The sequence below is a fragment of the Boleophthalmus pectinirostris genome, unplaced genomic scaffold (assembly GCF_026225935.1).
Source record: "Boleophthalmus pectinirostris isolate CB_2022bp ecotype Guang Dong unplaced genomic scaffold, ASM2622593v1 HiC_scaffold_4, whole genome shotgun sequence".
In the NCBI taxonomy this organism is placed as follows: domain Eukaryota; kingdom Metazoa; phylum Chordata; class Actinopteri; order Gobiiformes; family Gobiidae; genus Boleophthalmus; species Boleophthalmus pectinirostris.
The window spans coordinates 749,079-776,175 of NW_026571353.1; the positions used below are offsets into that span (position 1 = coordinate 749,079).

Here is a 27,097-nt window from a genome sequence, read left to right on the forward strand (position 1 = left end):
GGACTGTGTAACAGATTACATCAACTGTGAGGATACAGTCGGGCTTACAACTCTAGAGACAAGGACGAGTTCAGCGTGGATATTGTTTATGGGGTACTGCAGATTGTATTGCGACCAAAATGACTTTTGTTTAGAAATGACAATGGAAATGTATCAGAATCAATGACCATGGTGTCATTTGTGGACGACACAAATAGTTTCTATTTTGGGGAAAACACAGATGAAATTATAGTTGAAATTATAAAAGAAATGACTAAGATAAACGGTTGGTGTGTCATGAATAATTTCGCTTTAAACCTTGTATTGTCGAAGTTTTCAGCTTGTCCAAGAAAGGGTGAAGACCCACTGGACGTCTTACACAGGAGAAGTTTATTTACCATCAATAATAAGGCTCAGGGTGATTTGAAAAGTCAACATAGTATGATTTCAAAAGAGAACATAGTGTGATCTTTGAGTGTTCAAGCCCCTTTGACTGTGCTTGCTGAGGAGGAGGTTTTTAAAGCAAGTGGTGAGACTCTGAAGGACAGTAGACACCGGTTATGCAGCAATATGCCACAATTTAAATACTGTTATGCCAATGGTGTGCCAAGGGAACATCATGGTGTAAATATAGCTTTTATGTCAATGTTAAACTGAGATAGAAGATGGAAGAAGATGGAAGATAAATTACTTAAATTCTCTTACACCTTGGAAAAATGAAATTTATGTTATTTGGAAACTGTTAAAGGATGCAAAAGTGCAATTACAAATAGATGGAGTCGAAATCGAAAAGGATCATGAAGATAAATTTCTAGTTGTTTTAACTGATGACAAAGTTAACAGAAATCCAAATATCAAATAGATACAAGGTAAGATATCAAGAAACATGTCCATGTTAAATCAACTGTAGTGAATAGTCTTTTGAATTCATCTTAATCTGTGATCTGCTCTTCAAACTTCATGGCCTCTAGGATGGTGTTTTCTGTTCCTCTTTAAACACAGAATACAGTTTTCCTTCAGTCTGATGCTGCCTGCATTGGAGTTATTGTTAAGATCACATGGCTTCTGTCTGTCTCAGCTTAAGTTTTCAGACTTGATGCCCTGAGGACTTCAGACCTAAAAACCACTGGACCTCTGGATCACACCGTGATGAACATCTCCTCTCTCCTGGTCGTATGTGCACATATTGGTTATTGCTGCTCCACCCCCTCCACCGCTGACCCTGGGCCTGGACAGAAGACAGCTCCTTCCTGTGATCCAGAGGAGAGCGCTGTACTGGACCTATGTAGGAGAGGCACATGTCAGAACACAGGCATCGAACTCAGAGGGTAAAGAGGGCTCCTGAGTCAGTGGGCAAGAACTGAACATATACTGCTCAAAAAATTAAAGGAACACTTAGAAAACACATCAGATCTCAATATGAAAAAAATGCTGGATATTTATTCAAATTTAAGCAGAGCAATGTCTTCAAAACAAAAGGTGGCACCTCTTTTAACGGAAATTAAATGTTTTTAAGCCTGCAGAGGGTTTCATTTTATAGACACCCTGAAACTCAAAGTGAAATAATGATGTGCAGACTTGTCCATTTTGCCAAAATTTTATTTCTGCAACTCAAACTGCTTCTCAGTATCTTGTGTGGCCCGTGCTTCTGTGCATGTCTGATAAGATTGTGGCTCGCTCCTAATGAGACGACAGATGGAGTCTTGTAGGATGTCCTCCCAGATCTGTATAAGGGCATCACTGAGCTCCAGTAGAGTCTGAGGAGCAACCTGGTGGCGTATGATGGACCCAGACATAATGTCCCAGAGGTGTTCTGTCGGGTTTAAGTCAGATGATTGTGAGGGCCATTAAATTGTATCAATCCCTTCATCCTCCAGGTCAGGAATGGGCAATTCTATTTTCCATAGGCCCAATTAGAAACAGAAAATATTGTGGAGGGCTGAGCCAAAATGCTGCTCAACTCAATTCTGCAATTACATGTGCTCAGGGTGAATCTGCTCTCATCTGTGAAAAGCACAGAGCACCAGTGGTGGACCTGCCAATTCTGGTGTCGTCTTGTAAATGCCAATGGAGTGCCACGGTGCTGGGTGCTGAACACAGGGCCCACTACAGGATGCGGGGTCCTCAAGCCACCCTCTTGTGTGTTTATGAGTGTTCGGGCGGAGACATTCACACTGTGTTTGTTTGTGTGTGTGTGTGTGTGTGTGTGTGTGCGTGTGCGTGTGGGTGTGGGTGTGTGTGGAAGAGGGGCCTACCCGATGGGCTGTGGGCGACTGTGGTCCAGTTTGGGTGTCTTTAGAGGAACGGCGTAGATATCTGGGTGTTTCTGAGCGATCTCCTGCTGCAAAATGGCATTATTTGAAGTCACTTTCCCCAACCAAAAGAACTGTGTTATACATCAGCTATTGATATTCACCTGGAACCACTGAGCAGCCCTTAAAGGGCATGTACCCCATTTTCTCGCATGTGTTTGAGCAACTTTTGTGTTGCCCCTGTACAGATGTATTGTGCAGGTGTGTAGTGTAGGTGTAAGCCTCACCCGAGCCCTGTGCGCCTCCTGCAGCTGGAGCAGCCTCTGAGCTCGGGCCATGTGGTCCATCTTCTCAAACGCTCGGATCTTCCCCTGGAATGAGCGGGTGGAGGGGTCTACGTCTGAGCTGTCGTCCTCCAGCCCCTCCAGTGTGGCAGGGGGCGGGGTCGTCTCTGTGGATGGGGCAGTCTGGGGTCCTGCCTGGGGTCCTGCCCGGGGTCCTGCCAGGGGTCCTGGGGGTGGTCTTGCCTGGGGCTGTGGTGGTGTCCTGAAGGAGCTGCAGAACACGGTGGGGGGCAGAGGTGGTGGGGGACCGTAGGCAGTGTGCGTCTGGGGCTCGGTGCTGCTGGACGGGCTGCTGCTAGACGGGGAGTCATAGCTGGGGGGAGGGGGATGGTGCTGAAGGGGACGCCCTGAGAGCAGTGCCGCCTGCAGGACAAAAGAGGTGCAACAAGTTGAAGGCCTGCTTGCTTTTTTCAACTTTTTCAATTAGGTTTAATAAATCTTGATTAAATATTAGTGAGGATCATTGCTAATCTAGGGTTTCTGTAAACCTCTCTGGTTGAACGAGCTTGAATCAATCCTACATTTCTACTGTGCAGTGTTACTTATCACTATAAGCCTATAAGCATGTGAGATCATGTATGGGGGCTCTCACCTTGCTGTCCGAGGGGAAGGCTGGAGGACTGTGGGCTCTGGTCAGCAGGTCTCCACTGCACATCTTCTTCAGGCGGAAGCGGATCTCTGGGCTGTACCTGCGCAGTATCTGCACAAACAGCACATCCCATAATAGGACGCATTTCTTAAATTTTTATGTAGACTTCAATTCTCAAAGAAAACAAGGACAAAAAGATAATTAATGACAATTAATATAACCTGGTCACTGTACCCACCCGATCACCTTACCCACCTGGTAAGCACCCCCCCCGGTCACTGTATTCCCCTGGTCATCACACCCACCTGGTCAGCAGACACGGGTTCGGAGGAGCGGCTGATGGCGGACACCTGCATGGCATCCGTGTCCAGGTCGTTGTCCGTGTAGACTCCACCCTCGTCTGCTGTGTCATCGAGGTCAGAGGTCAGGCGGCTGTCCATGCTCAGGTAGTCAGCTGACATGGCGGACAGGAAGGACAGACGCTCCACATCTGCGCTCTCCAGCTCACTCTCTACTGCCTCCAGCTAGAAGAGACACATGGTGGATCTTGGGTGCACAGGAAAGAAGGAAGGACAGACGGAGCGCACAAGAACGAGAGAGAGAACAGAGCCAGGCTGTAGAGTCACACACACGCTCATACTACAATACAACTATACAATACTACTGCACAAGCCTACTACAATACTTACTACTGCACAAGCCTACTACATTACTACTGAGAAGAGCTAAGGGACTGTATGATCATGGTCTAATGTCATTTCATGGAATAAAAAGTTTAGAATAAAAACTATAGTGTACATACATATTGTAAAGTTGTTATTATTATTATTTTTTTCCTAAAAATAATACAAGCAATGTTGTAAGTGTGACTGCTGATGTTACTGTATGGTCCCAGGTGTCAGGGCTTGCTGGTCAAGTGTGTGTATCTTTAGTGCTTTGATATTTCAGCACTTACAGGAAATTCCCTTACTCCACTTTTAAAGCTGTTGTGGCATGTTGGTAATTAGTGACAGATTTTAGCCATTAGTGACACAGAGAGGACAGTCTCATTGTAGTGGTGTGGTTTTGTTGTTGGGGGTGTGATCTTGTTGTGGGTGTGATCTTGTTGTGTGGGTGTGGTCTTTTTGTGGAGGTGTGGTCACGTGGGGATGTGGTCTCGTTGTGTGGGTGGGGTCTCGTTGTGGGGGCATGATCTTGTTGTTGGGGCTGTGGTCTCGTTGTGGGTGTGTGATCGCGTTGTGGGTGTGTGATCGCGTTGTTGGGGGTGTGGTCTCGTTGTTGGGGGTGTGGTCTCGTTGTTGGTGTGGTCTCATTGTGGGGGTGTGGTCTCGTTGTTGGGGGTGTGGTCTCGTTGTGGGGGTGTGGTCTCGTTGTGGGAGTGTGGTCTCGTGGGGGTGTGGTCTCGTTGGTGTGGTCTCATTGTGGGGGTGTGGTCTCGTTGTTGGTGTGGTCTCGTTGTTGGGGGTGTGGTCTCGTTGTGGGCGTGTGGTTTCGTTGTGGGGGTGTGGTTTCGTTGTGGGGGTGTGGTCTCATTGTGGGGGTGTGGTCTCATTGTGGGGTGTGGTCTCATTGTGGGGGTGTGGTCTCGTTGTTGGTGTGGTCTCATTGTGGGGGTGTGGTCTCGTTGTTGGGGGTGTGGTCTCGTTGTTGGGGGTGTGGTCTCGTTGTGTAGGTGTGGTTTCGTTGTGGGGGTGTGGTTTCGTTGTGGGGGTGTGGTCTCGTGGGGGTGTGGTCTCGTTGTTGGTGTGGTCTCATTGTGGGGGTGTGGTCTCGTTGTTGGTGTGGTCTCATTGTGGGGGTGTGGTCTCGTTGGGGGTGTGATCTCATTGTGGGGGTGTGGTCTCGTTGTGGGGGTGTGGTCTCGTTGTGTGGGTGTGGTTTCATTGTGTGGGTGTGGTCTCGTTGTTGGTGTGGTTTCATTGTGTGGGTGTGGTCTCGTTGGTGTGGTCTCATTGTCGGGGTGTGGTCTCATTGTGGGGGTGTGGTCTCGTTGTGGGGGTGTGGTCTCGTTGTGGGGTGTGGTCTCGTTGTGGGGGTGTGGTCTCATTGGGGGTGTGATCTCATTGTGGGGGTGTGGTCTCGTTGTGGGGGTGTGGTCTCGTTGTGTGGGTGTGGTTTCATTGTGTGGGTGTGGTCTCGTTGTGTGGGTGTGGTCTCGTTGTGTGGGTGTGGTCTCGTTGTGTGGGTGTGGTCTCGTTGTGTAGGTGTGGTCTCGTTGTGTGGGTGTGATCTTGTTGTGGGGTTTGCTGAGGGGAAGTGGTTACTTTTTATGGGTTTGTCTTTACTGAGTGGGAGTGGTTCTGCTTAGTGTGTGTGGTATTGCTGAGGGGGTGTGGCCTTATACAGAGGATGTGGCCTGTAGAGGGGGTGTGGCCTTGCTGACCAGGTGTGTATTTCACAAAAGGCCTTGCTGAGGCTGTGTGTTTTTGCTAAGTGGGTGTGGTTTCTGTTAAGTGGGTGTGTTTTTTTCTAAGTGGGTGTGGTTTCTGTTAAGTTGGTGTGTTTTTTTCTAAGTGGGTGTGCCTTTTGCTAAGTGTGTGTGGTTGTACCTTGCCATCAGAGACCCAGACAGGCTGCGCCTGCTGCTCGCGGATGGTCTCTTTCAAACTGCCGTACCAGGCGTCGTTGGCTGAGTTCAGGTCGATTATGGCTGGTGACAGGAGACAGTTACATGAGTGTGTCTTGTTGAGGCAGAGAGCAGTGACAGGTCGTGTTCTGTACTCACCGGTGAAGAGGTGCGCACAGCTCTTCTTCAATTTGAGGGCCTGCTCATAGAGTTTGCGCGCGCTGCGGTTGGAGTTGGGCACTAGCCGCTGCCTCATGGCTTTGACGCCGTGCTTGCTGTCCGGGTTGAAGAAGATGACGATGGGGTACCACTGGCTGTAGTTTAGAGTGTCCACTGCTCTGGGGGTGACATCCAGCAGTGCGTGCTTATCCTGCACAAGGAGGAGCCAGAGTTTTACACCTCTGTAAAGATACTTAGCCATGTTTCAATAACAGACAAAAGTCTACAGCTCTGTGGTGTGTGTGTGTGTTCACACAGACCTAGTGTTACCTGCAGTGTGGGAAATAATAGTAGCTACAGTCTCACTGTACATACTGCACTGCATAGTTCCAGGAAGATCTTATATTACTTTATTACTCTGTTGCAGCAAAAAGCCTGATCTCCCTGTGGCAGTCTTGAGTTACCTGTTCAATGATCTGTCGAATAGTGTTGAGACGTACGACACCTGATGACTTCTCAGACCCAGCGTCTTTGGGCTCCGTTTCTGTGAAAGGAAGAAGATGGTTTTGTGCATTTTACATTTTGTTCATTGAAAAACTAAGTTTTGATCTAAAAAGACTAAATAACAGAAAAGGGTTCAGACTTCCTTAAAAAAAAATGCAGACTACATAGGCTCCGCTTCCTGGCATTCACACTAGCAAGCAGTGCATTACCATTTACATTATATGTTTTTTATATTTGGAAAAAAAAGGCTATGTGACTTTTTTAACCCTACATGTATAACACAGAGTTTTAACTTTTAAACAATAGGAGGTAGGATTTTTTCAAGCACTGAATGTGGGCACTTAGTTTTAAGAACTTGTTCTCCACAGTCTCCACAGGACAAAGGACAAAGGACAAAGCACTCACTCGCGATGACAAACTGGTCGGGCATCTCTGCGGCCAGCCTCTCGGTGGCAGCATCTGTGATGGGCCCGAAGAGAACCACAGGCCGACGGAAGCCCGCTGCAGCACACACAAGAGAGTACAACAACAGTAAGAAATTACAACGGGCCTAAAAGAATTAATGAAATAAAACCCAACTCAAGGTTAGGCCTGTCACGATAAATACTATATTGAGTTATTGTTCAATACATGACAGATCAGACAATTATTTTAGGGTGTCAACATTTATCGTGGGCACCTTTTCTTTGTACTAGTGGGAAACTTCTTTATTTTTCTGTTCCACAATGAGATTTGAGCTGTAGAGGGTTTAATTATGAACATCAGTCACTAACTACTTAAGTATTGCATTCTTTTATTTATTTATTGCAGTTCACTTTTTTTTCAAATATTGTACATTTAGAATACTTTTTGTGGATAATTCTACTTCACCCCAGTGACTGAGAGGGTCACGTTCCTACGACCTTCGGGTCGGGGACAGGTCTCTTGATGTGGTGTCGGCCTACAGGCCGAACAGCAGTGCAGAGTACCCGGCCTTTTTGGAGTCCCTGGAGTCCCACTAGACAGTGCAACGACCAGGTACTCCATTGTTCTACTGGGGGACTTCAATGCCCACATGGACAATGAGAGCGACACCTGGAGAGGGGTGATCGGGAGGAACAACCTCCCTGATCTGAACTTGGGCAGTGTTCTGTTACTGGACTTCTGTGCTAGTCACAGTTTGTCCATAACGAACACCATGTTCGAGCACAAGAGTGTCCATAAGTGCACATGGTACATCCTAAGCCAGAGGTCGATGATCAACTTTGTTGTTGTGTCATCTCACATCTGGCCGCGTGTCTTGGACACTTGGGTGAAGAGAGGGGCAGAGCTGTCAACTGATCACCACCTGGTGGTGAGCTGGGTCAGATGGGACTTTCCACGCACACCTCCGGGAGGACTTCTCCCAGATTCCAGAGGAGGCTGGGAACATGGAGTCCTAATGGGCTTTGTTCTCGGGCTCTATTGTTGATGCGGCCGTAGCTGTGGTCGTAAGGACTCTGGTGCCTGTTGTGTTGGCAGTCCCTGAACCTGGTGGTGGACACCGGAATTAAGGGATGCCCGTCAGGCTGAAGAAGGAGTCCTACTGGGCCTTGCTGACTCGTGGGACTCCTGAGGATACTGATAGATACTGGCAGGCCAAGCATGCTGCAGTCCATGCCTGTGCCTCAGAGAAATTCTGGTAAACCCTATATATACTTCTACAATATATCACATTTCAAAATGTGTATACTCCATGTATGGTTTTGAGGATGCCACAACATTGCAACATGGCTTAAAAGTCAAGTTGTTGTAATATTGGACATTTAATGCCCTTGTTCATGACTGAGCATGCAGACCTTCCCGCAGCAGCACGCGTTCGTAGGCGGGGAAAGGCGTGGCGGTGGGTGGGGCCTCTCGACTCCTCCGGACATCCTTCCTCTTCATGGAGCGCTGGGCCCGGAGCCTCCAGAAGTCAGCCCTGTCTGCAGGCAGGCCGCGCTGGCACGACTGCACACTGGCCATCTGCTCCGCCCTGCAACCACATCACCACCAAAGTCCATTTTATTGTTATAGAAACTAACAAGAAAAAAAAATACACTTATCATTTATCTGTATTGTTTTGTGATCCAGGTTTTAAAGGTCCTATATTACACCAAATTAACTCTTGTGAGCTTTAAGCCATGTTATAATGTTGTTACCTCATGAAAAAAAACAGACCTAGAGTTGTGTTTTGCTTCATTCTTACATGTTTGAGTAATCCTGCATTATTAGTTAGTCTATTTCTTGCAAGTTCAAAATGCTCTGCTCCACCTTGTGATGTCATAAAGCTTTGAAGCTTTCAAGTTCACAGCTACCGTTTAGCTTTTTTTTTTTTATATGAATTGGCAATTCCAGTGTTGAAATTATCTAAATGATTCTAGTAAAGGTGTATGGATGTTAAAAACACAGTGGAGCACAGTTCCTGTATTACCATATGATATCACAAAGTGGAAGAGAGTTTTGTCTGTTTGAGAGAAGAACATAGCCTAAATGTGCAGGTTTGTGTGTTAAACATGTGAATGAAACAAAACACAACTCCAGGTGTGTCTGTGATGAGGAAACAACATTTTAACAGAGATCAGAAAATAAAGTAACATGGGCCCCTAAAGACACTGTAGTTTAAACGATGAAATGGCATCTTGAGCACTTAAATAATTCACAACAGAATTTAAGAATCATTACATCATATTTGCAATCAGTAGTTGAACCTGTCATCTGCACTGTCCACTCACTTCACTAAAACATTGTAAATAGAAAAAAATCTAGAAAAGATTATTAAAAATCATGCCTAGCTTTTTCAAGTCAGTTGTGTGTTCCTCGCACACACAGATTTCACCTTATATGGAGTCCTTTTTGGGCAAAATCCCCCTGTGTGTCAGCAGCATGTTTTAGAGCTCAGCACTACTTCCTCTATTTTCCAACCTTTTTTTTCACCTGATTGTAGGCCTGATTTGGGATAAATATCAAATTAAACTAATTTAAACACATCCAGAATAACTGACAAAATAGACAGAGCTATAAACTAACAACACAAGAATCACATTTCAGTACATGCTTGTACAGATCTTTTTAATGCAGAATGAGACATGAAATTTTGCTGTTTGCAGAGGAAAATATAGACTTATATAAAAATAAATATAATAGAAATGCCTATGACCTTTGTGTTTTCCCAGTCAAGGAGCTGGTTTTCCCTCTCACAGTGGTCTGATACGGTGGACTTGAGTTGTTCTTGGCTTCTTGTTTAGTGGCTTGAATGCATGTTTTGATTGTTTCCTTTTCACATTGCATTTTGTCTTAATTTTTCTAGAGGTGCACTGATATGATACTGGTATCAGATATCGGGGTCGATATTGAAAATTTTGGTGGATCTTGACTTCCAAAATATCGGTTCAGCCGATATCCCGTTTTGGTCTATAAACTGATGTAACATGACATGACATGACAATTTATTTTTAATGTTGGCCCAGAACATCTCATAAGGTTGAACTTGATTTTTTATAAAGTGGTTCTGTAGGTACAAAACAGATTTGGATCATTACCTCACGCTGTTTGTGTTTAAAGAAAATGCATTTTATTTCTGGTCTCTGCATTGGTGTTGTTTAATATCGGGAATCAGCATGTACTGACTTCAGTATCAGAAGAGAAAAAGCTGGATCTTGCATAAATTACATTTGTATTTGTGGTCTTGGTCTATTTTGTTCTTGGGGTGCACTACACCACGTTCCAGCTGATTATGCAAATTGTGTGATAGTGTCATAAAGATAGTATTTTTTGTTTTTCAAACTCATGCATGGTATTGTGTGGGCTCTTTGGGTCAATGAAATCAATCTCAGATGCCTGTGCCAATTAGTTTACCATTTTCAAACAATATGGGAAAGAAAAAGGATCTAGTGCCAAAAAGCTTAAAATAGTTGAATACCTTGGACAAGGTATGAAAACCTTATATATTTCATGAAAACTTAAGTGTGATCATCGTACTATTAAGGGATTTGTAGCTGATTCAGAGCTCACACAGACTTGTGCAGATAAAGGCACAATGAGGAAAGTTTCTGCCAGACAAATATTAAGATTAAGAGAGCAGCTGTTAAAATGCCATCACAAAGCAGCAAACAGGTATTTAAAGCCGCTGGTGCCTCTGGAGTCCCGCGAACATCAAGGTGTAGGGTCCTCCAGAGGCTTGCAGTTCTGCATAAACCTCCTATTGGGCCAGCCTTAAACAAAGCTCACAACAGAAACGGCTCAAATACATGTCCCAACGAGGCTGCGATGTCAGCAAGGAGGAGGAGGAATCATGTAGCAAATTCCATAGTATCTTCATCCAGGACAATGCATCATCTCCTGTTGCAAGAAATCCCTCTGCCTCATTGGCTGCTCTGGGCATAAAAGAAGAGAAACTGATGGTGTGGCCTCTGTCCTCCCCTGACCTCCCCTGACCTCCCCTGACCTCCCCTGACCTCCCCTGAAGCTTTGGAGCATCCTCAAGTCAAATGAGGGTGGGAAGCAGTTCACATCCAAACAGCAGCTCTGGGCAGCTATTCTGACATCCTGCAAAGAAATTCAAGCACAAACTCTCCACAAACTCCCAAGTTCAATGGAGGCAAGAATTGTGAAGCTCCTTTCAAATAAAATGTGTTCAAATGTAATGTGACTGTTAAGATGTTTGGATTGAAATAGCTTTGGATTTCAATAATACGCTAATGCTTCTAATTGAACAACAAACAAATGACCATTTTCAGTTCTTTAAAATAACATGGTTTGAAACTCTGCAGAATGATTTAGAATAGGGAATTTTAAGTTTTTATTTTTTGAAAAAATACTGCTATTATGGGAAGGTTTGAATTGTACTCTAAAGGTTGATGACTTGAAAATTATGATGACAGAGAAAAATATAATTTGCTTAAGAATTTGGAATGCAGTGTGTCACTGTCATAATTTAGTATGAGGTTTGAGTAGTGATGTCATGTTGTTCATGTATTGTCTGTTGTACCTCAGACATGTGGCAGTGTAAGCACAGCCCTGTTTTGCTTTCTCTGTGCACAAAATGCAATGTGAAAAGGAAACAACCAACTTATGCATTCAAACCACTAAACGAGAAGCCCACCAAGAACAACTTAAATCCACAATATCAGACCACTGTAAGAGGGAAAACCAGCTCATGGACTGGGACAATGCTCAGGTAACACAGCAACAAGTCCCATCAGGATCAAGGAGGCCATCGAGATCTGGAAACTGTAAATCAGAACGAGGGAGAGAACTAACTTGTTCACACCTGAGATACAGTTATGATGTGGACTGCAGATGGCGCTGTCCACTGAACCAGAACCAGCCCGGAGGTGCACCCACGTAGACTGTTGGGTGACTGCAGGCGAAAGGACCGGCCACACTGTGCTCAGCACAGCAGTCACCCAATTGCACTTTGCAGACACCCTGCTCCGCAGGCTCGGGGTTCTCTCTCTCAAGACCTAGTCCTGGTTTAGTCCTCATTTAGACCTGGTTTAGACCTGGTTTAGACCTGATTTAATCCTGATTCAGTCCTGGTTTAGTCCTCCGGGTTCAGTCACAAATCGTGTCCCCCCCCACTTAAAAAATTCCCTTTACACACTGATAATTAATAACAGTAATACATGGTAATAATAATTTAGACTGGCATAGCTGCTACAGATGCAGTTTGCTGCTTTTGGCTGGTTCGCTCTCTGACTGTCCAATCACGGCTCTGAATCCGGGGACATCGTACGCTGCTAAAGACCCTGGTGACACCAACTCAAAATCTCATTGGTTGAAGCAACAGTTTCATGGACATTATTTTGTGTTTGTGGGCCTGCAGAACGGATTGTGAAGACCTCAGACTTCTTTGACTTTGACCCTGCCTGGCAACAGATGATGGCTGAAATGTGATTGGTTAAATGTTTTAATATGAAAATACATGTTTGGAAGCAGCACAACCATCGGAAAGCTCTGAAAGGAAGCAGAAAGCAACCATTTGGAATTATTTAATAATACTATCATTAACATCAGTCTTTGATTAAGATATTTTTTTAGGCCAGCAGAGAAGCCTTGCAGGCCCTGACGGCCCACCACTGTGAAAAGTTATTTTTTGATTGTTACTTCAAATTAAGATACATTTGTTGGCCTAGATGGGGGTTCTGAAAGCTAAATATTGCTATCAGCCAATATCAGGTATCGGCCCGGCAGCAGGCCAAATATTTAAATCCACATTGGCCCATCCCTAGAACTGATGGTACTTCATAATCTGCAGTCTTTGCGATTTGCTAATTCTCCTATGATTTATATTTCCTCCATGTACTGAATTATCCCACTAGTGTAAGTAATAATTACAAACCCCAAAAATGTGTCATATACACCTAAACATGTTTCCTTTCATCTATGTTTCACAAGGACAGAACCACTCTGAGCAGATTTGTACCGGCTCTTGTTGGGGATGATGCCCTTCTCCAGCAGCTGCATGTCTCTGCCCACGCGGATGGCCAGCCAGTTGCCCAGTTTGCCGTCGTACAGCGTGTCCACCACCTTGAAAAGCTCGCCACGGCCGAACGCCAGACACTGGGGGCTCTCCTTCTCGTAGCGGAAGTGTGTGCGGATGAAGAAAGAATCCCCCCGGCCTGACACCAGGATGTCATTATACACTGTGGAGAGCAAGCACAGCACGTGAGACACAAAGTCCTAAACATGGCAGCTTCAGCACTCTACTTTTGTTTTTAGGTACCACGTGCCAGAGTCCCGAGTATGTGCACTACACGCAGCCTGCTGGCCAAACCCATAATGTTCCCTTTTGTGTAATGTCTGTATGTATAAAGGACACAATAATGTATGTGTCCACTCACAGAGGTAAAACCCTGCCCGCGCACTCACAGAGGTAAAACCCTGCCTGCGCACTCACAGAGGTGAGCAGAGTCTTTTGTGTTATATGCTATATTAATATTCTACTTGTGGAAGTGATTGTCTTGTGGCCACTGATCTACGTATTCCTCCCTCGCTTCTTTCGCTCTCTCGGGGAGGGTATCTGAATCGCTCACACGCCCATAGCTTCTCCTGACCATTCATATCACTGCATGCATATGCTGTATGTATGTGCATAAACAGGGCTGTGATGAAACTCTTGAAACAGCAAGATAACCATTTGGCCATATGTGCAAAGATGCACTGTCTAAATATTATGACATGTATTATAGTAATATAAGTACTAACTAAGCACTATAACTCAATTTAGTCATATTCTAGTTCAAATAATTCAAACTGCTGTCACTTTTAGTTTTGTGTTGATGTGTAAAACCTAGAATAAACCCACTGACTGTCAGTTCATGTTTAGGTAGAACTCAGTCACTTTGCATGGCCCTTTAATGGTGAAGTGGAGGTGTGGAGAGGGTGTGGCGTGACATGGGTTCACTTGGGCAGATTCTAGCTGCAGATGTGCTCTATGAAGCACAGAATGCATGGTGGAGTGTTGAGGTCTTTTCTAAATTTGGAGTTTGTGTGGCGCACACCTCTGATGGTCACTAGGAGTACTAGTCATTGAAGTATTTGGAATCCTCACAGCCACCAGAGCAGAACTGCAATGTCTGAGCCAGGGTCAGCACTGGGTTCTGCTATGATTGTAGTTTATGGGCCGTTTCTTGCCCTCGGTCTTAGCGCTAGTGTTAAGGTGGGAGCGTGTCCAGACTGAGGGCTGGAGTGGGGCGGTACTAGTATAAATATGGTGAAGGTATCTGTGATCACTGTGGCATTTAAAGTCACTGCCCGCGTGGGTCTGCATATCTGCAATCTTGCCTCATTTTTTGCCACATTATCAGGCAGCTCCACATCCCACAGCAGACCCGCTGAGCGCTGATCTCCCCCTGGTCATACCCGCTCCTGTCTGTCTTAGTCTGCTCCTGTGTTTTTCCCCTGAGGTACAATTGTCCACCGCTCACATTCTTGTCTCACGGGTGTCCACTGCATTTGGTCCCACACAGGTGAATGTCTTGCAGATTATTGAATATGTTTATTGTCATGTAAATGTTTTTTTGTTTTTACTGCTTTGGGCACAGACATGGATTAAACCATTAACACATGAGGGGGATGACTGCATGTCCTGTATTTGCCTCACACAAGTGGCTGATATGTACCATGAGCGCACAGAGCAAGATGCGCGGGTGTCTGTACAGAGCAGTGCATTTCTTACTTATACATCTCTTGAGTAGCTGTACAGAGTCCCACTGACTGCTGCTGCCAAGAGAGCAGCACATGGAAGATGTGCGTCTGATCCGCTGTCATAGCCCTGAGCTGTTAATAAATGCACACATTCAACTTATCATTGTCAAGAGTCCAGCCGCACCCTGGCTTCGTTCACAGTTGTCAACATTTTTGAGGGTAGCCTACCTACTCGGGACTAACTTTGTAAACTAACCAAAATGGCACAATGGGAATAATTTTGTCACAAAATTAAATGGAGTCGATGACAGAAAGAGCACAAGGTTGTAAGGAAAACCAACACTGCAGCATTAGGACCACAGACAGGGTCACGAAAGACACTTTAGGATAGATTAAACCAAACTGTAGAGCAGTAATAAACTGATCCACAGAGGCTGTGCTCTGCTGTGGGAGGGCATCCGGATGGCACACAAACATCCCGCACGGCCCACGAACATATTATGAATGTACACACCACGCCCTCAGTCCCCCCCCCACCTAATATTTCACCACGGCATACTTCCTACTATGTATCTGACTTTGGTTAAATGCACGGAAGTTTCTTTCATTATCACTGACATGGACATGCGTCATTGTCCGCCATAACAAGGACCATCCGACTTGATCGGTGAAATAAGGAAGGAGTAAGGAAAGGAGACATTATACTTCCTTTCATAGCTCCTTTAGCATAGGAAGCATAGGAAGCTCAGGAAGCTCAGGAAGCATAGGAAGCTCAGGAAGCTCAGGAAGCTCAGGTTCTTAACCGATGGTTAAGAACCTGTGTGTGCATGTGTGCTTGCATGTGCTTGCATGTGCATGCGTGTGCATGTGTGTGCATGTGTGTGCATGTGTGTGCATGTGTGCATGTGTGTGCATGTGTGTGCATGTGTGTGCATGTGTGTGCATGTGTGTGCATGTGTTCATGGGGGTGCATGTGTGTGCATGGGGGTGCTGACCATCCGGTTTGCTCTGGGCCAGGATGGTGACCAGATCTCCTTTGGGGATCTCCAAGAGGAAGAGCACAGCTTCCTCGCGCACCACGCCCTGGAAGTCCACCTGGTTCACCTGCGAACAGAGAGGAGCATCAGCCCAAGCACCAACCCACCTGCTCAAGTCTCTCACAGCAATGAGTGGAACTTAGCACTAAATCAACATTTTTAGCTACTGAACTGTGTATATGGTGTTTCAAAAGCCCTGTGTTCTTGCTGTTTTTTTGGTCATTTTAGTGCACACAAGGTATTTACAGCTCTGAGGTAAAAGTGTATAAAAATGGGTGTGTCCTGTCACCAGTGGCCACTGACAGGACCGCCCTGATTACAGTCAGGCATTACTGACAACAAACACCTGGCTCCATGGGTGGAGTTTCAAATCTTAAACCATTCGCACTAACCCAAACCCTAACCCTAATCCTAAATCTAACCCTCCAGACCGCGCCCCTCCTATCCCCTCACTCTCCCCTTTTGTCCTCCAGGTACTGCCCAGTTTAGCAGCTTTTTTGGAACTGTGCTTGTGAGCGGAGTTTAGGTGTTTTGTCTCTCTTTGACCAGACAGTGGTTCATTAATGGTAACACTTACGTGCAGCCTACAGACTAGAGAGAGAGGGACAGCAGTAGTAGCTATGGTAGCTATTGTAGCTATGTATTTAGAAATCACACCATTTAATGTCACTTTTTCATGGATGGAGTGGATAGACGATTGAGTACCTTGAGGATGAGGTCCCCGGTGCGCAGGCCCTCCTCCTCTGCGGGGCTGCCCTCCTGGACCCCCGCAATGAAGATGCCCACGTCGTTCCCCCCAGCCAGCCGTAGTCCCACACTGTCCCCCTTCTGGAAGGTCACCATCACTGTGTTGGACCTGCACATGTTACATGGGGTGAGAGGAGTACAGTAGAGCAGGGAAACCTGATCAAAGTCCAACCAAACCCGTCTGAACATGACAGCCTCGGTCAGTCTCTGACAAATATTGAGAACTTATGTTTGGGCCCGGGATGGACTCGGACACATCAGAGCGATAAGACATTTGAAATGTGAAATTAAAAACATCTTAAACTACCACAGATTACAGGCTTTTTCGGTCTTAAATAATTTTTTTTTTTAAATGAGTGACAAAACGCACACACCACAGACAGGAGGAGAATCTTATGAGACTTAAAATCTCTGATTGAAAAGACTGCTGTGGGATATGACTGCAGACCACAAGCTACAAAGTTGTGAGCACACCTCATGTCAGTTGTGTCCTGTCTACAGTAAAACGACTCACTTTGAGACTCTTAAGTGTTCAAAGATTAGAGCACTGCACTTCTAGTTTAGATACAATTCAAAACTGTGTTACCATTATTTGTGAAATGTGGTGCAAAACTTCACATACAGGATTTTTAAAGAATAAAAGACAGGAGATTGTTAGATGCAGCTTCACCTCACTCCGTGCTCTGTGTGGAAGTAAACAGACACGTGAGGAACAACTCTCACCTTTTAACTTTCAAAGAACTCCTCAAATTGGATTCACAGAGCGGTTTTGTGAACTGGATGTCATTATTTGTAGAGGACAAATTCTATGGATAATGTGGATGAGATGCTGCACTTTAAATGTACCACTTTACAAGAGATGACTTCTAGGGCCATATCTTGCCCCCAGTCTCAGCGCTATAACAAGTGTGGGGCATAGAGTTCTAAACAGGAGGTGTGTCGTGCCTGAACATCAGGTGGAGTGGAGCAGACTGAGGGTGCATTGTGGCGCGTTCAGTGAATTGCCAGAATCATAAAAATAAACAACGTGTAACATGCTCAAGGTTTCTTTTATTTGGACATATATTAGGATGATAAATGCTTAACATTCATAACATGTTGGTGTGCTGTGCAGGAGTTGTCCAGATGCCCTCCCACAGCAGGGCACAGCCCCTCGCCCGCTCTCTGTATCGGCTCAGTTCTGCTATATAGTTTGGTTTGGTCTGGATCTCATTCACATGAGGCCGTTTACAACGATGTCCTGAAGTGTTTTCTTATTCGGTCTGTGTCTAAATGCTGCAATGTCAATTTATTCACATTCTCGCGGCCAGACTCTGTTAGGGTTGGAGCAGACGCACGGATCATATCTGTGCACAAAGCGGTAACATCAGAAACATTAACATGACAATAAACGTATAAACGAGCGGGAGTGAGAAAGCCGCGGCTCTGCTGTGGGATGGGAGCTCATGAGACAGACACTAGTCTTAAACAAACGCAGAGGAAACTATAAAAGGTTCACGTGTGTGCACGGGCTTACAGTGGTGCACGTGCATGAGAGGGACACAGGAGTGCACGGAGTGTTCGGAACACAAACCCAGTCAGTTCTGTCATGGCCCACACAAAATTCTATATTCCTGGTGCCTCTCCTCATAAGTACTTGCATCTCAGGGCTCTGGAGCTGTTGTATTGTCACATTTATAACTTTTTCCCACACTCCACTTTGCTGCCTGTAATGAGGCAAAGATTGCTGACTTTACCCACACTGGCAGAGCTTTTAAATGCCACAGCGCTCACAGATTGGTTCAGATGCCATCACCATATATGTACTTGTACCATCCCACTCCAGCCTCCAGCAGTGAAGTACAGCCCCACCTGGACACGCCCACTTGTGCTAGTGCTAAAACTGGGGGCAAGATACGGCCCTTAATGTCTTGTCATTATTTTCGCTCTATCCCAAGTTTGTATGTTGCGCCTCTGTGTTCATCACTCCATCTGCCCCTGATGTTCTGTTTTATTGGCTGTTACTGTAGCGTTGCTGATGTTTTAGTGGTTATGATCTGACAGAGCAGCTCAGAGTCACACTGACACCAAACACATGAGAAGCACAGCGGCTTCAGAACTCCACACAAAGGCACAAAGTCACGTCACGCCTCCCCGAACTCAGCGAGAAGCAAATCCTAGCCGAAATCGGGCAAATTCTCAAATGCAAGCTTTTGTTTTTGTGATTAAAAAAAAAAAAGAAAGAAAATATTAACGTTTCCTGAGCCTGGTCTCTTGTGTCGCTTATTTGTGTTGACGTTCCGAATGCCTTTTTTCAGTTGATTGGTAAAATTGGACTTTATAAAGACAAACAATATTCTACAGGTGCCATTAGTATAATAATAATAATTATTAACTTTGTCAGGTTTGGTTGGACTCGCACACAAATATCTTAACCCTTATTGGGCTCGGTTTAGATACAATCACTGCTCTGTGGGACGAGGGCCGATCTCAGACAGAAAAAAATTGTGCTGATCTACACTCTAATGGGGAGTGAGGTGAGGGACAGAATGGAGTGAAAAGGGAGTGAGATGGGAGGAGGTGTAGGTGAGGTGGGGGTGAGGTGGGGGTGAGACATGAGTCTGTGCCTGTGTTAAGGACACTTACCCATACAGCTTTTCCTCCTCGGGGCTTGGCCGGAGCAGAATCTTGGGTGTGTTAGTCACAGACGCTGGTGAAAACCAAAAAGACATTATTCTTTTCATATGAACAAATATAAATGTGTTGTTTTTATTCCACTGGCTGATAATGGAGGCTATATGAGAAAAATAAGTCTAAACCTCCACTGAAGAATATGTCTGAACGTTAAGCCTGTCTGCGGATGTGGACCCTACCAGGAGGCTGGCTCTCCACGGGGGTGTGCCTGGGCTGGTTCTGCTCGGGGGCCCTGGGCTCTGGTCCTCTGAAGGGGGAGCTCACAGTGGAGAGGTCAGCGGCTGTGGTCAGCTCATCCCTGTGGAGAGGACCACACACTGCACACATCACACACACAGAACAGCACACTTCCGGCTGCACTGCTCACAGAGCATTCACATCACTGTTTAAAAGTGTCTGGGTGTTGTATTGTACTTGATCTTTTGGTGGTTCTTGAGAGATGGGACAAAATACATTTTGAAAATTACTTTTTTTTTTTTTTCATTTGACATGTATGAGAGCTGTAAGTGTCAGTAGAGTGAGGTCTGAGGTGTACAGAAATGCAAAGGAACAGGTTCTGAATAAAAACATCTTTTCAGAAAAATTATAAACTCAGTTATTGTTAACTCCATCATACACAGTAAAAACAAATCTGATTTACTGCAACATAAATCACCTCACTTCAAATGTATAATGTAATAATGGTAATGGTTATTTGCCACTGTGTCCAATTAAAGTACATCTGTTTTCAAATGTTCATATACGTTTATGAACATTTGAGTTTCATAATATTTCAGTTTCAAAAAATATTTTTCTATTTTAAAGTTATAAAATAAACCTCTTTAAATAATCAGCACAAATCAGGCTGTAGATTTCAATGTGCTTTTCTACTTAAACCACATAAACTGAACTGCCAAATTCAAGTTTCTATAAAAAATGGCAAAAACTCCCACCAAATGTATGAATCTGACGGAGCTGATAGAAAACTGACAGAGTTGATAAAAACCTGATGGTGTTGACAAAATGTGTATACTGAAAACTGAACAAATATGTTTTAATCCAGAAGAAAACAGATGCTACAGGTTTAAAGTCTTTTTATTATTATAATAATTATTTATTATTATTTTACTTCCAACCACTAAACTCACTATAGCGGAGGGAAGTCCACTTCTCCTCCCTCGACCCCGTCTATCAGGCTGCATTAGAGCCCTGAAATTCTCGTGGGACCTGATGCAAAACAGTGCAGCGCAGGACACATTTTGAAAGCTCACTGAGGGAGCGGGACTACACAACGCGGGATGAGATGATAAACTGCAGTCCCGCAAACTAAAAATGAGTGTAAAGTAAAATATACAAATGATGAATGTAAGCATATCACGCATAATTTGTTATTTGATATTTTATTTGGCATTAATAAAAACATTTTAAGCAGCGTAAATTTGCGTATGTGGTGAGGAGGACTGAAAATTACAATTCTTTGCAGTGTGGGTGGGAGCGGGACCAGGACTGAAAATTCTGTCTGGCGCAGATCTCTAGTCTGCATCCCCCCTTTATCCTAATCTACCTCTCCTCTGCTCCTCCTCTATCTATCTAACTTTAGTATGCCAGGTATAATATTTTGAAAATATTTGTCTACAAATTGCTGTGTTTTAGAGACCTGTTTTGTCCTGACTCTCAAGAATCACCGATTTATATTGGCTCAAGATGAGAGCTTTCTCCTTTCCTGGGAATTCACACATCACCGTGACTGGTCTAATCCTCCTGTCAGTCAGACATGATGGAGGCCAACTAGTGAGACGCAGATGTGTCTGTGCTTGAGCATAGAGCTGCATTAAATAGAAACACACTGAAGAACACTGACATATTAGAAGGTCTTAAGGTTTATATCTTACTCACTGTACACACACTACATCATGTATGGTCCAGGGGCCAGATGTGACCCTTAGATCAGTCTTTTACCCTCAGTCTACCTGTTGAATTGGCCCAAATGCACTGCTGCAGAAAATTTTACTGCAAGTGTAAAAATCTAATACAATCACAATGATCATAACCTCAAACATTGTGATGTGAGCCAAACCTGACATTAAGGTTCCAGGACAGAATAAAGTTAGGTGGGTCTATCAAACTGAAAACAGTTGGACAAAACCACATGCGCTCATCTCCTACTCTCTTGCTTAGTCTCCTGTTTTCTGGATGTTTTTTATTTTATTTTATTTAATATGGGACTTGGGACGTTAGGTATCCATAGTGAACCATGCAGAGTCAGTCCTGAGCTGTGTACAGGGGTGTGGGCTGTGGTGGGCTTACCTGGGGTTGTCTCTGTCATTGGAGGAGTGGGAGGACAGGTCCGACTGGTGTGACCTCCTGCCCTCTGGAGGGGAGTATGAATGGTATGACTCCAGTTCAGACATGTCTAAAGAGAAAGCACAGTGAGACATGCTCGAGGCCCTGCAGCGCACCCACCACCAGAGGGAGCACCAGAGCAAGCCCTGCGCCAGACCATGCCCACCACCAGAGGAAGCACCAGAGACTGCCCACCACCACACAGACACACAGTTAGTACCAGACTAATACTCCTAATACTCCAGCCTCCAGCCCTGTGTATGATGCTCCAGCCCTACTGTCCTTTTTTTTTTTTTTTTTTTTTTTTTTTTTTACATTTTCTAATGCAATTGTTCCTATCTAGAACTTCACTGTTTGACTGGACCTATTTGCAGTAGAAAGCACCCTTCACTGCACCAGGCTGTCACACAGTCTCCCCTCTGAGGACCCAGCGACAGCCTGAGGCAGCCCACAGACAGGAGCCCACAGATAGGAGCCCACAGTCAGGAGCCCACAGTCAGGAGCCCACAGTCAGGAGCCCACAGACAGGAGCCCACAGACAGGAGCCCACAGACAGGAGCCCACAGTCAGGAGCCCACAGACAGGAGCCCACAGACAGGAGCCCACAGACAGGAGCCCACAGTCAGGAGCCCACAGTCAGGAGCCCACAGACAGGAGCCCACAGACAGGAGCCCACAGACAGGAGCTCTGAGCTGGAGACATGAGAAAAACCCAAGGAAATGTCCTGATAAAAAGTTATTTTATCAGTTAGTTTATTATTTACAAATGTTTTGGAGAAAGAGATGTAAGTCTGGAATCTCCCCGTTTTCAATGGGTGTGACTGACAGGTGAATTAGCCAATCAGGGACACACGGTGTGTCTGTATCGAAGTAAATATGGCTGCTTATGGAGTTAAGAGAAAGGAAACTATATCACAGGGGACTGAAAAACATGGAGGATTTCTGTGGAATCAATTAACGAAGCACTCACTCTGTTAATTTGAGGTGAGAGAAATGTTTTGTTTGTAAATCATAAGAGACCAATGAGCTCCTTTGTTTCTCAGGCATCACTGAAATAAACAAATCTGATTAGACAAACATGTTTGGTTCTGGCTTGAGATGCACCGGGGGTTGAGGGGACCTGACTGATATCCCTCTGTATGAAAAACAACAGGACATCAGTATGAATCTCTAGCCAAGGTGTTTAGAGTATAGAGAAATAGGGTGAAAGAGTTGAAAAACACAAAAAGAGATTCTGAATCTCAGTGGGAGTATCCTGGTTAAAGATGAACTAAGTAACTTCCCTCATGGAGAGTGCTTGTTTTAAAACATACCAGGCAAACAATGACATGTCTATAGATACAAGCACCAGAGCGTCCTCCAGAAAAGTTACACAGTACAACTTGAACTAAAGGTTAACAAACAGACCACCTGCCACAGCTATTCTCTCCACTTGACACTGACAGACATGGACAGGTGCGGACAGATGCAGACAGGTGAGGACACTATGGACACTTTACACAGGTGCAGACAGGTGTGGAGAACAGGTGTGGACAGGGGTACTGTGTGTGCTGTGAGACATTAGAGACAGAAGGACAGCCCCTCCACACTGTACAGTTAGAACACACCATTCATATGTGAGCAAAGTCTTACCATGGAACGATCGTCAACTCTGTCATACGTGTGTAACGTGGACACAGACAGACGCCTGTGTGTGAGGCACAGCTTATACTACCAAAGCTTCTAAGGTTTGTCAGGGATTTCACTTTATACTTCTTATACATGATTTCCTACAGTGGATTCTGGTTGGGTTTTTGAGGTGTGGTATATACTAGCATCAACATGTTTTCAACCATATTGTGGTTTGCACATTCTAGAATGTGATGATAGTTCCAGATGGAATTGGGATGAGACTAAATAGAATGCAATAAATCCTTCTGATATCCAAAAGGTAAATGTACAAATGCTGTACCTAATCATTTCTATTATGAACTAAAGCCTAGAACTTGTTGTATTAGAACAAAAGCTGCCCCTGCCATTCCGTATTAAATATTATTATCCTATAGAATGGTATGTGGTCATCTGAAACACAGCAATAGAGCTGGAAGTACGATGTCACTTCCAAGTCCATCAGATGATTGAAAACAATGATCCTCTCTCATTTTCTGGGTCTAAAATGTGATGATGTCATACTCCCAAATGGGACAACAGTCAGATTATTTGTATTGATTACATTGTACTTTGCCATGCCATTAAAGGAATAGAAATGAAGTTTCTCTCAATCCTGTGCATAATAAATAAATAATAATACATGGTAAACAGTGCAAAAGGCATATCGTGCAAGGCACAAGATCCCGGAGTGCAGGAGGCTGAACAGATTGTGTGCGGAATGGCTTGCATCACTCACATATTAAATATTATAATAATACGATATATGAAATATCAAAAAGGTCAAAAGCACAAATGTTGAACCTGATCATTAGTGACTAGAGCCAAGAACTCACTGTATCACAATAAACACCTCCATTTAAACAATATTCATTTTAGTTGCCTCCATCTGTATTAAATAAAAACAGTGATTCTGCTCCATCTCCATCTTAAATTATGACATCATCAGATTCTAGAACCTGAACCCAACTTATGGGAGGATCATTTACTTGCACTTGCATCCGTCATGTACACTTAAAAGTCTGTCACAACCTCGAGTACCAGCACTGTATACATCAGTTGGTACAATCTAATACAATCTAGTAAGAAACAGCATCCATGTCAAATTCATAAATCCAACTTTATTTATGTATATAGAGGTTAATCAGGGGTTAATATGTGGTATGATTAGAAAGAGAAACGTGGTCACTTAGGGGTCACTCCATCTGGCTGTTAAATACATGCAGAATCTCAGGAGGCCACTGTGCTAAAAGTATGACATGTTATCTGCAAGAGAAAAACACAGGCACAGACACTCACAACCACATAATGAACATGAACATGTATGTAACACAGGTACATGTGAATGTCCATGTGACAGAAGAACACAGCATGATGTGTGACCAGGTGTGTGTATGACTGTGGACAGAAAGAGCAATTAAGGAGGTGCTAGAGGGACACCTTGTACAGTGCCCTTTATACTGGCACCCTGACATACATTACACTGGTAGTAGTTGTGTTCATCTTTTAAAAATATTTTTTGAAAATGTATAAGTAGAAATACTGGGACTGTGCATTTTAATAACAATGTGATTTTGATAACAATTTGGATACATATTAAAATTATTTAAATGACATACAAACCACAAAATCTAATGTGAGTAACCAGCGTTTGTCTGTTTGTCTGTTTGTCTGTTTGTTTGTGTTTGTTTGTTTGTTTGTTTGTTTGTCTGTTAGCAACATAACTCAAAAAATATGGACCGATTTTGATGAAATTTTCAGGATTTGTTGGAAATGTGAAAAGGAAGAACTGATTTCATTTTGGGGGTGATCCGGAAGAAATCCTGGATTCTGGATCACTTTGAAATTTTTGTTAACATTGTGGTAAATGGGACCAAAAATTTAGTTTCTCAATATCTCGGTTAATTATTGACCAAACCCCATGAAATTTGACTCAGGGATGGACAATGGGATCCTCTTTCATATTCCAAAGGCTGATCCGGATCTGATCCAGAAGACTGATTTTATCACAATTTATATAAAAAATGGGGGTAGTCCTTGGCGGAGGTCTGCGCTCTCTGAGTGCTTTTCTAGTCTAGTTTATAGTCTTATAACTCCACAAATCTTATCATAATCAGATTTAAACTATACACACAGCCAGTCTGAAATATAACATCTTGTCCCAATAGCTGTGAGTAAGGCATTTTAAAAACACAAGCAGCATAGCTATTCTATTGCCATAAGAACAACTGATTCTGTGAGGTGTAGTATATTACCCTTACATTTATCTTTGCTGAAAAGGAAATAACTTGTATAAATTAAACTGAATACTGTATATTACAGACAGTGAAAGTTAACTATGGTTCTATTAATACCAGATGATTGACTTTCAGTACCACCCTCTTGTCGTCAAGAGGCAAGTAAGTAAGTACTTTCTTCCTTCATTATGTCTTGTTTTTTCCATATGAAATAACTTGCAAAGTGCTGCCCACAGTCAGACATAAGACCTCATTCCCTATACTAGTTTATTTAATCATTTGTATAGGTGTGTTTCAGGTAGTTTATTCTCACCATCGTTGTCTGAGTCAGAGTCAGCCAGGGGGGGTATGCGCACCAGGATCTGCCTCTGGTCCCTCTGCACCACCAGCTGCAGTTTCCCCCGAGACTTCTCGATGAGCTTCCCTGCGTCGTGCAGAGACAGGTTTTCAGTCACCGTCCCATTAATCTGCAATCAACCAAAGGCAACATGAGTCCAGGTACCAGCCTGCTCTCTGTCCATATATATATATATATATATATCTCACACTATTTAGAATACTGATAACAATCGAGAATTAATTCACCGCAACTATATTTACTACCTTCCTGTTAGTTCCTACCTCCTGCCACCCTCACCTCTCCACCAATCACATCTCAAGCTATTCATAGAAAAAGCACTGTCATTTTCCATCTTCTCTTAACAATCATCAGTTTCAAGGTTTTGGGGGTCAAGGTTTTCCTAACAAATCAGTCATTGTCTCTTCATCACTGACGTCTCTACCATCCACCATTTGAGGACCAGAGATGTTAAACTGTTGAGCAGAACCTGAAAGACAGTTCTAGATGGCTAGGACAGACCCCAGTGTCTGTCTGGGCTTTGTGAGCAGACTGAAGGCCCATAAAAACTGTTTCACTGATAAATTACTCCAAGTCTATGAAAATTTTGTATGTAACCTGTTAATAGAGATTAGAATAGAAAGGAGAGCTCAGTAAAATCTGACTTCAGTAAAACAGAGAACTCTGAAGATTCTGCTCAAATATGATCATTTTAATTTCAATTTCCAAGATTAATCTCCATAAATTTGACAGACTGATATTCGAACACACAATAAATACATTTAAAAGAGTAAAACAGGTTAAATGACAAAGATGTCTGTGTGAATGGGCGTCATTACTCTGTGCTCTGGCATTTTGTACCAGACAGTTTACTGGGATCTGTGTGTGAATGGGGCTGGACTGGGATCTAGAGCTGAATGATTTTAAGAAAAATCTAATCACAATTTTTCTGGCAGATCTTGCAATTTCGATTTCATCCACAATTTTTTTTAAATCAAGTTTCAGTGCACATGAATATTTGCAAACATCACATGCAACAATGATTTGACATTGGACCATGGGGGGAGGAAGCAACTAAGGGAGAAGCGGTGCAGACAATAAGGGCTGTGATTGGTTCTCTCTACCACATACATTTCTTGTACTCCACTTTCCTTTCTTTCAGTATACCCATCCATCCATTTTCTTCCGCTTACCCGGGGCCGGGTCACAGGGGCAGCAATCTAAGCAGGGAGGCCCAGACTTCCTTCACCCCAGACACGTCCTCCAGCCGAAAGACATAGTCCCTCCAGTGTGTCCTGGATCTTCCCCGGGGCCTCCTCCCTTTGGGACATGCCCGAAACATCTTCCAAGGGAAGAGCCCAGGAGGCCTCCGGAACAGATGCCCAAGCCACATCAACTGCTCTTCTTGACGTGGAGGAGCAGCGGCTCTACTCCAAGCTCCTCCTATGTGACTGAGCTTCTCACCCTATCTCTAAGGGAGCACCCAGCCACCCTGCGAAGGAAACTCATTTTGGCTGCTTGTCCTTTCGGTCATTACTCAGAGCTCATGACCATAGG

The 27,097-nt window shown here is 44.2% G+C and overlaps 1 protein-coding gene across 1 annotated transcript in view; it reads right to left on the reverse strand.

Annotated features, from left to right (window-relative positions):
* Positions 1–2,230: 2,230 nt before the first annotated feature.
* The window catches only part of LOC110172482 (tight junction protein ZO-2-like), a 53,401-nt gene continuing 28,534 nt past the window's right edge, over positions 2,231–27,097 (reverse strand). Inside the window, exons 7-22 of the mRNA XM_055161331.1 lie at positions 25,517–25,670; positions 21,285–21,390; positions 19,178–19,296; positions 18,951–19,014; positions 16,284–16,434; positions 15,537–15,645; positions 12,818–13,037; positions 8,211–8,386; positions 6,799–6,894; positions 6,354–6,433; positions 5,890–6,100; positions 5,714–5,814; positions 3,470–3,688; positions 3,168–3,275; positions 2,519–2,938; positions 2,231–2,320 (exon numbers count right to left, since the gene is read on the reverse strand). Coding sequence (XP_055017306.1) covers positions 2,231–2,320; positions 2,519–2,938; positions 3,168–3,275; positions 3,470–3,688; positions 5,714–5,814; positions 5,890–6,100; positions 6,354–6,433; positions 6,799–6,894; positions 8,211–8,386; positions 12,818–13,037; positions 15,537–15,645; positions 16,284–16,434; positions 18,951–19,014; positions 19,178–19,296; positions 21,285–21,390; positions 25,517–25,670 — 2,424 coding nt within the window. The remainder of the gene's footprint in view (positions 2,321–2,518; positions 2,939–3,167; positions 3,276–3,469; positions 3,689–5,713; positions 5,815–5,889; positions 6,101–6,353; positions 6,434–6,798; positions 6,895–8,210; positions 8,387–12,817; positions 13,038–15,536; positions 15,646–16,283; positions 16,435–18,950; positions 19,015–19,177; positions 19,297–21,284; positions 21,391–25,516; positions 25,671–27,097) is intronic.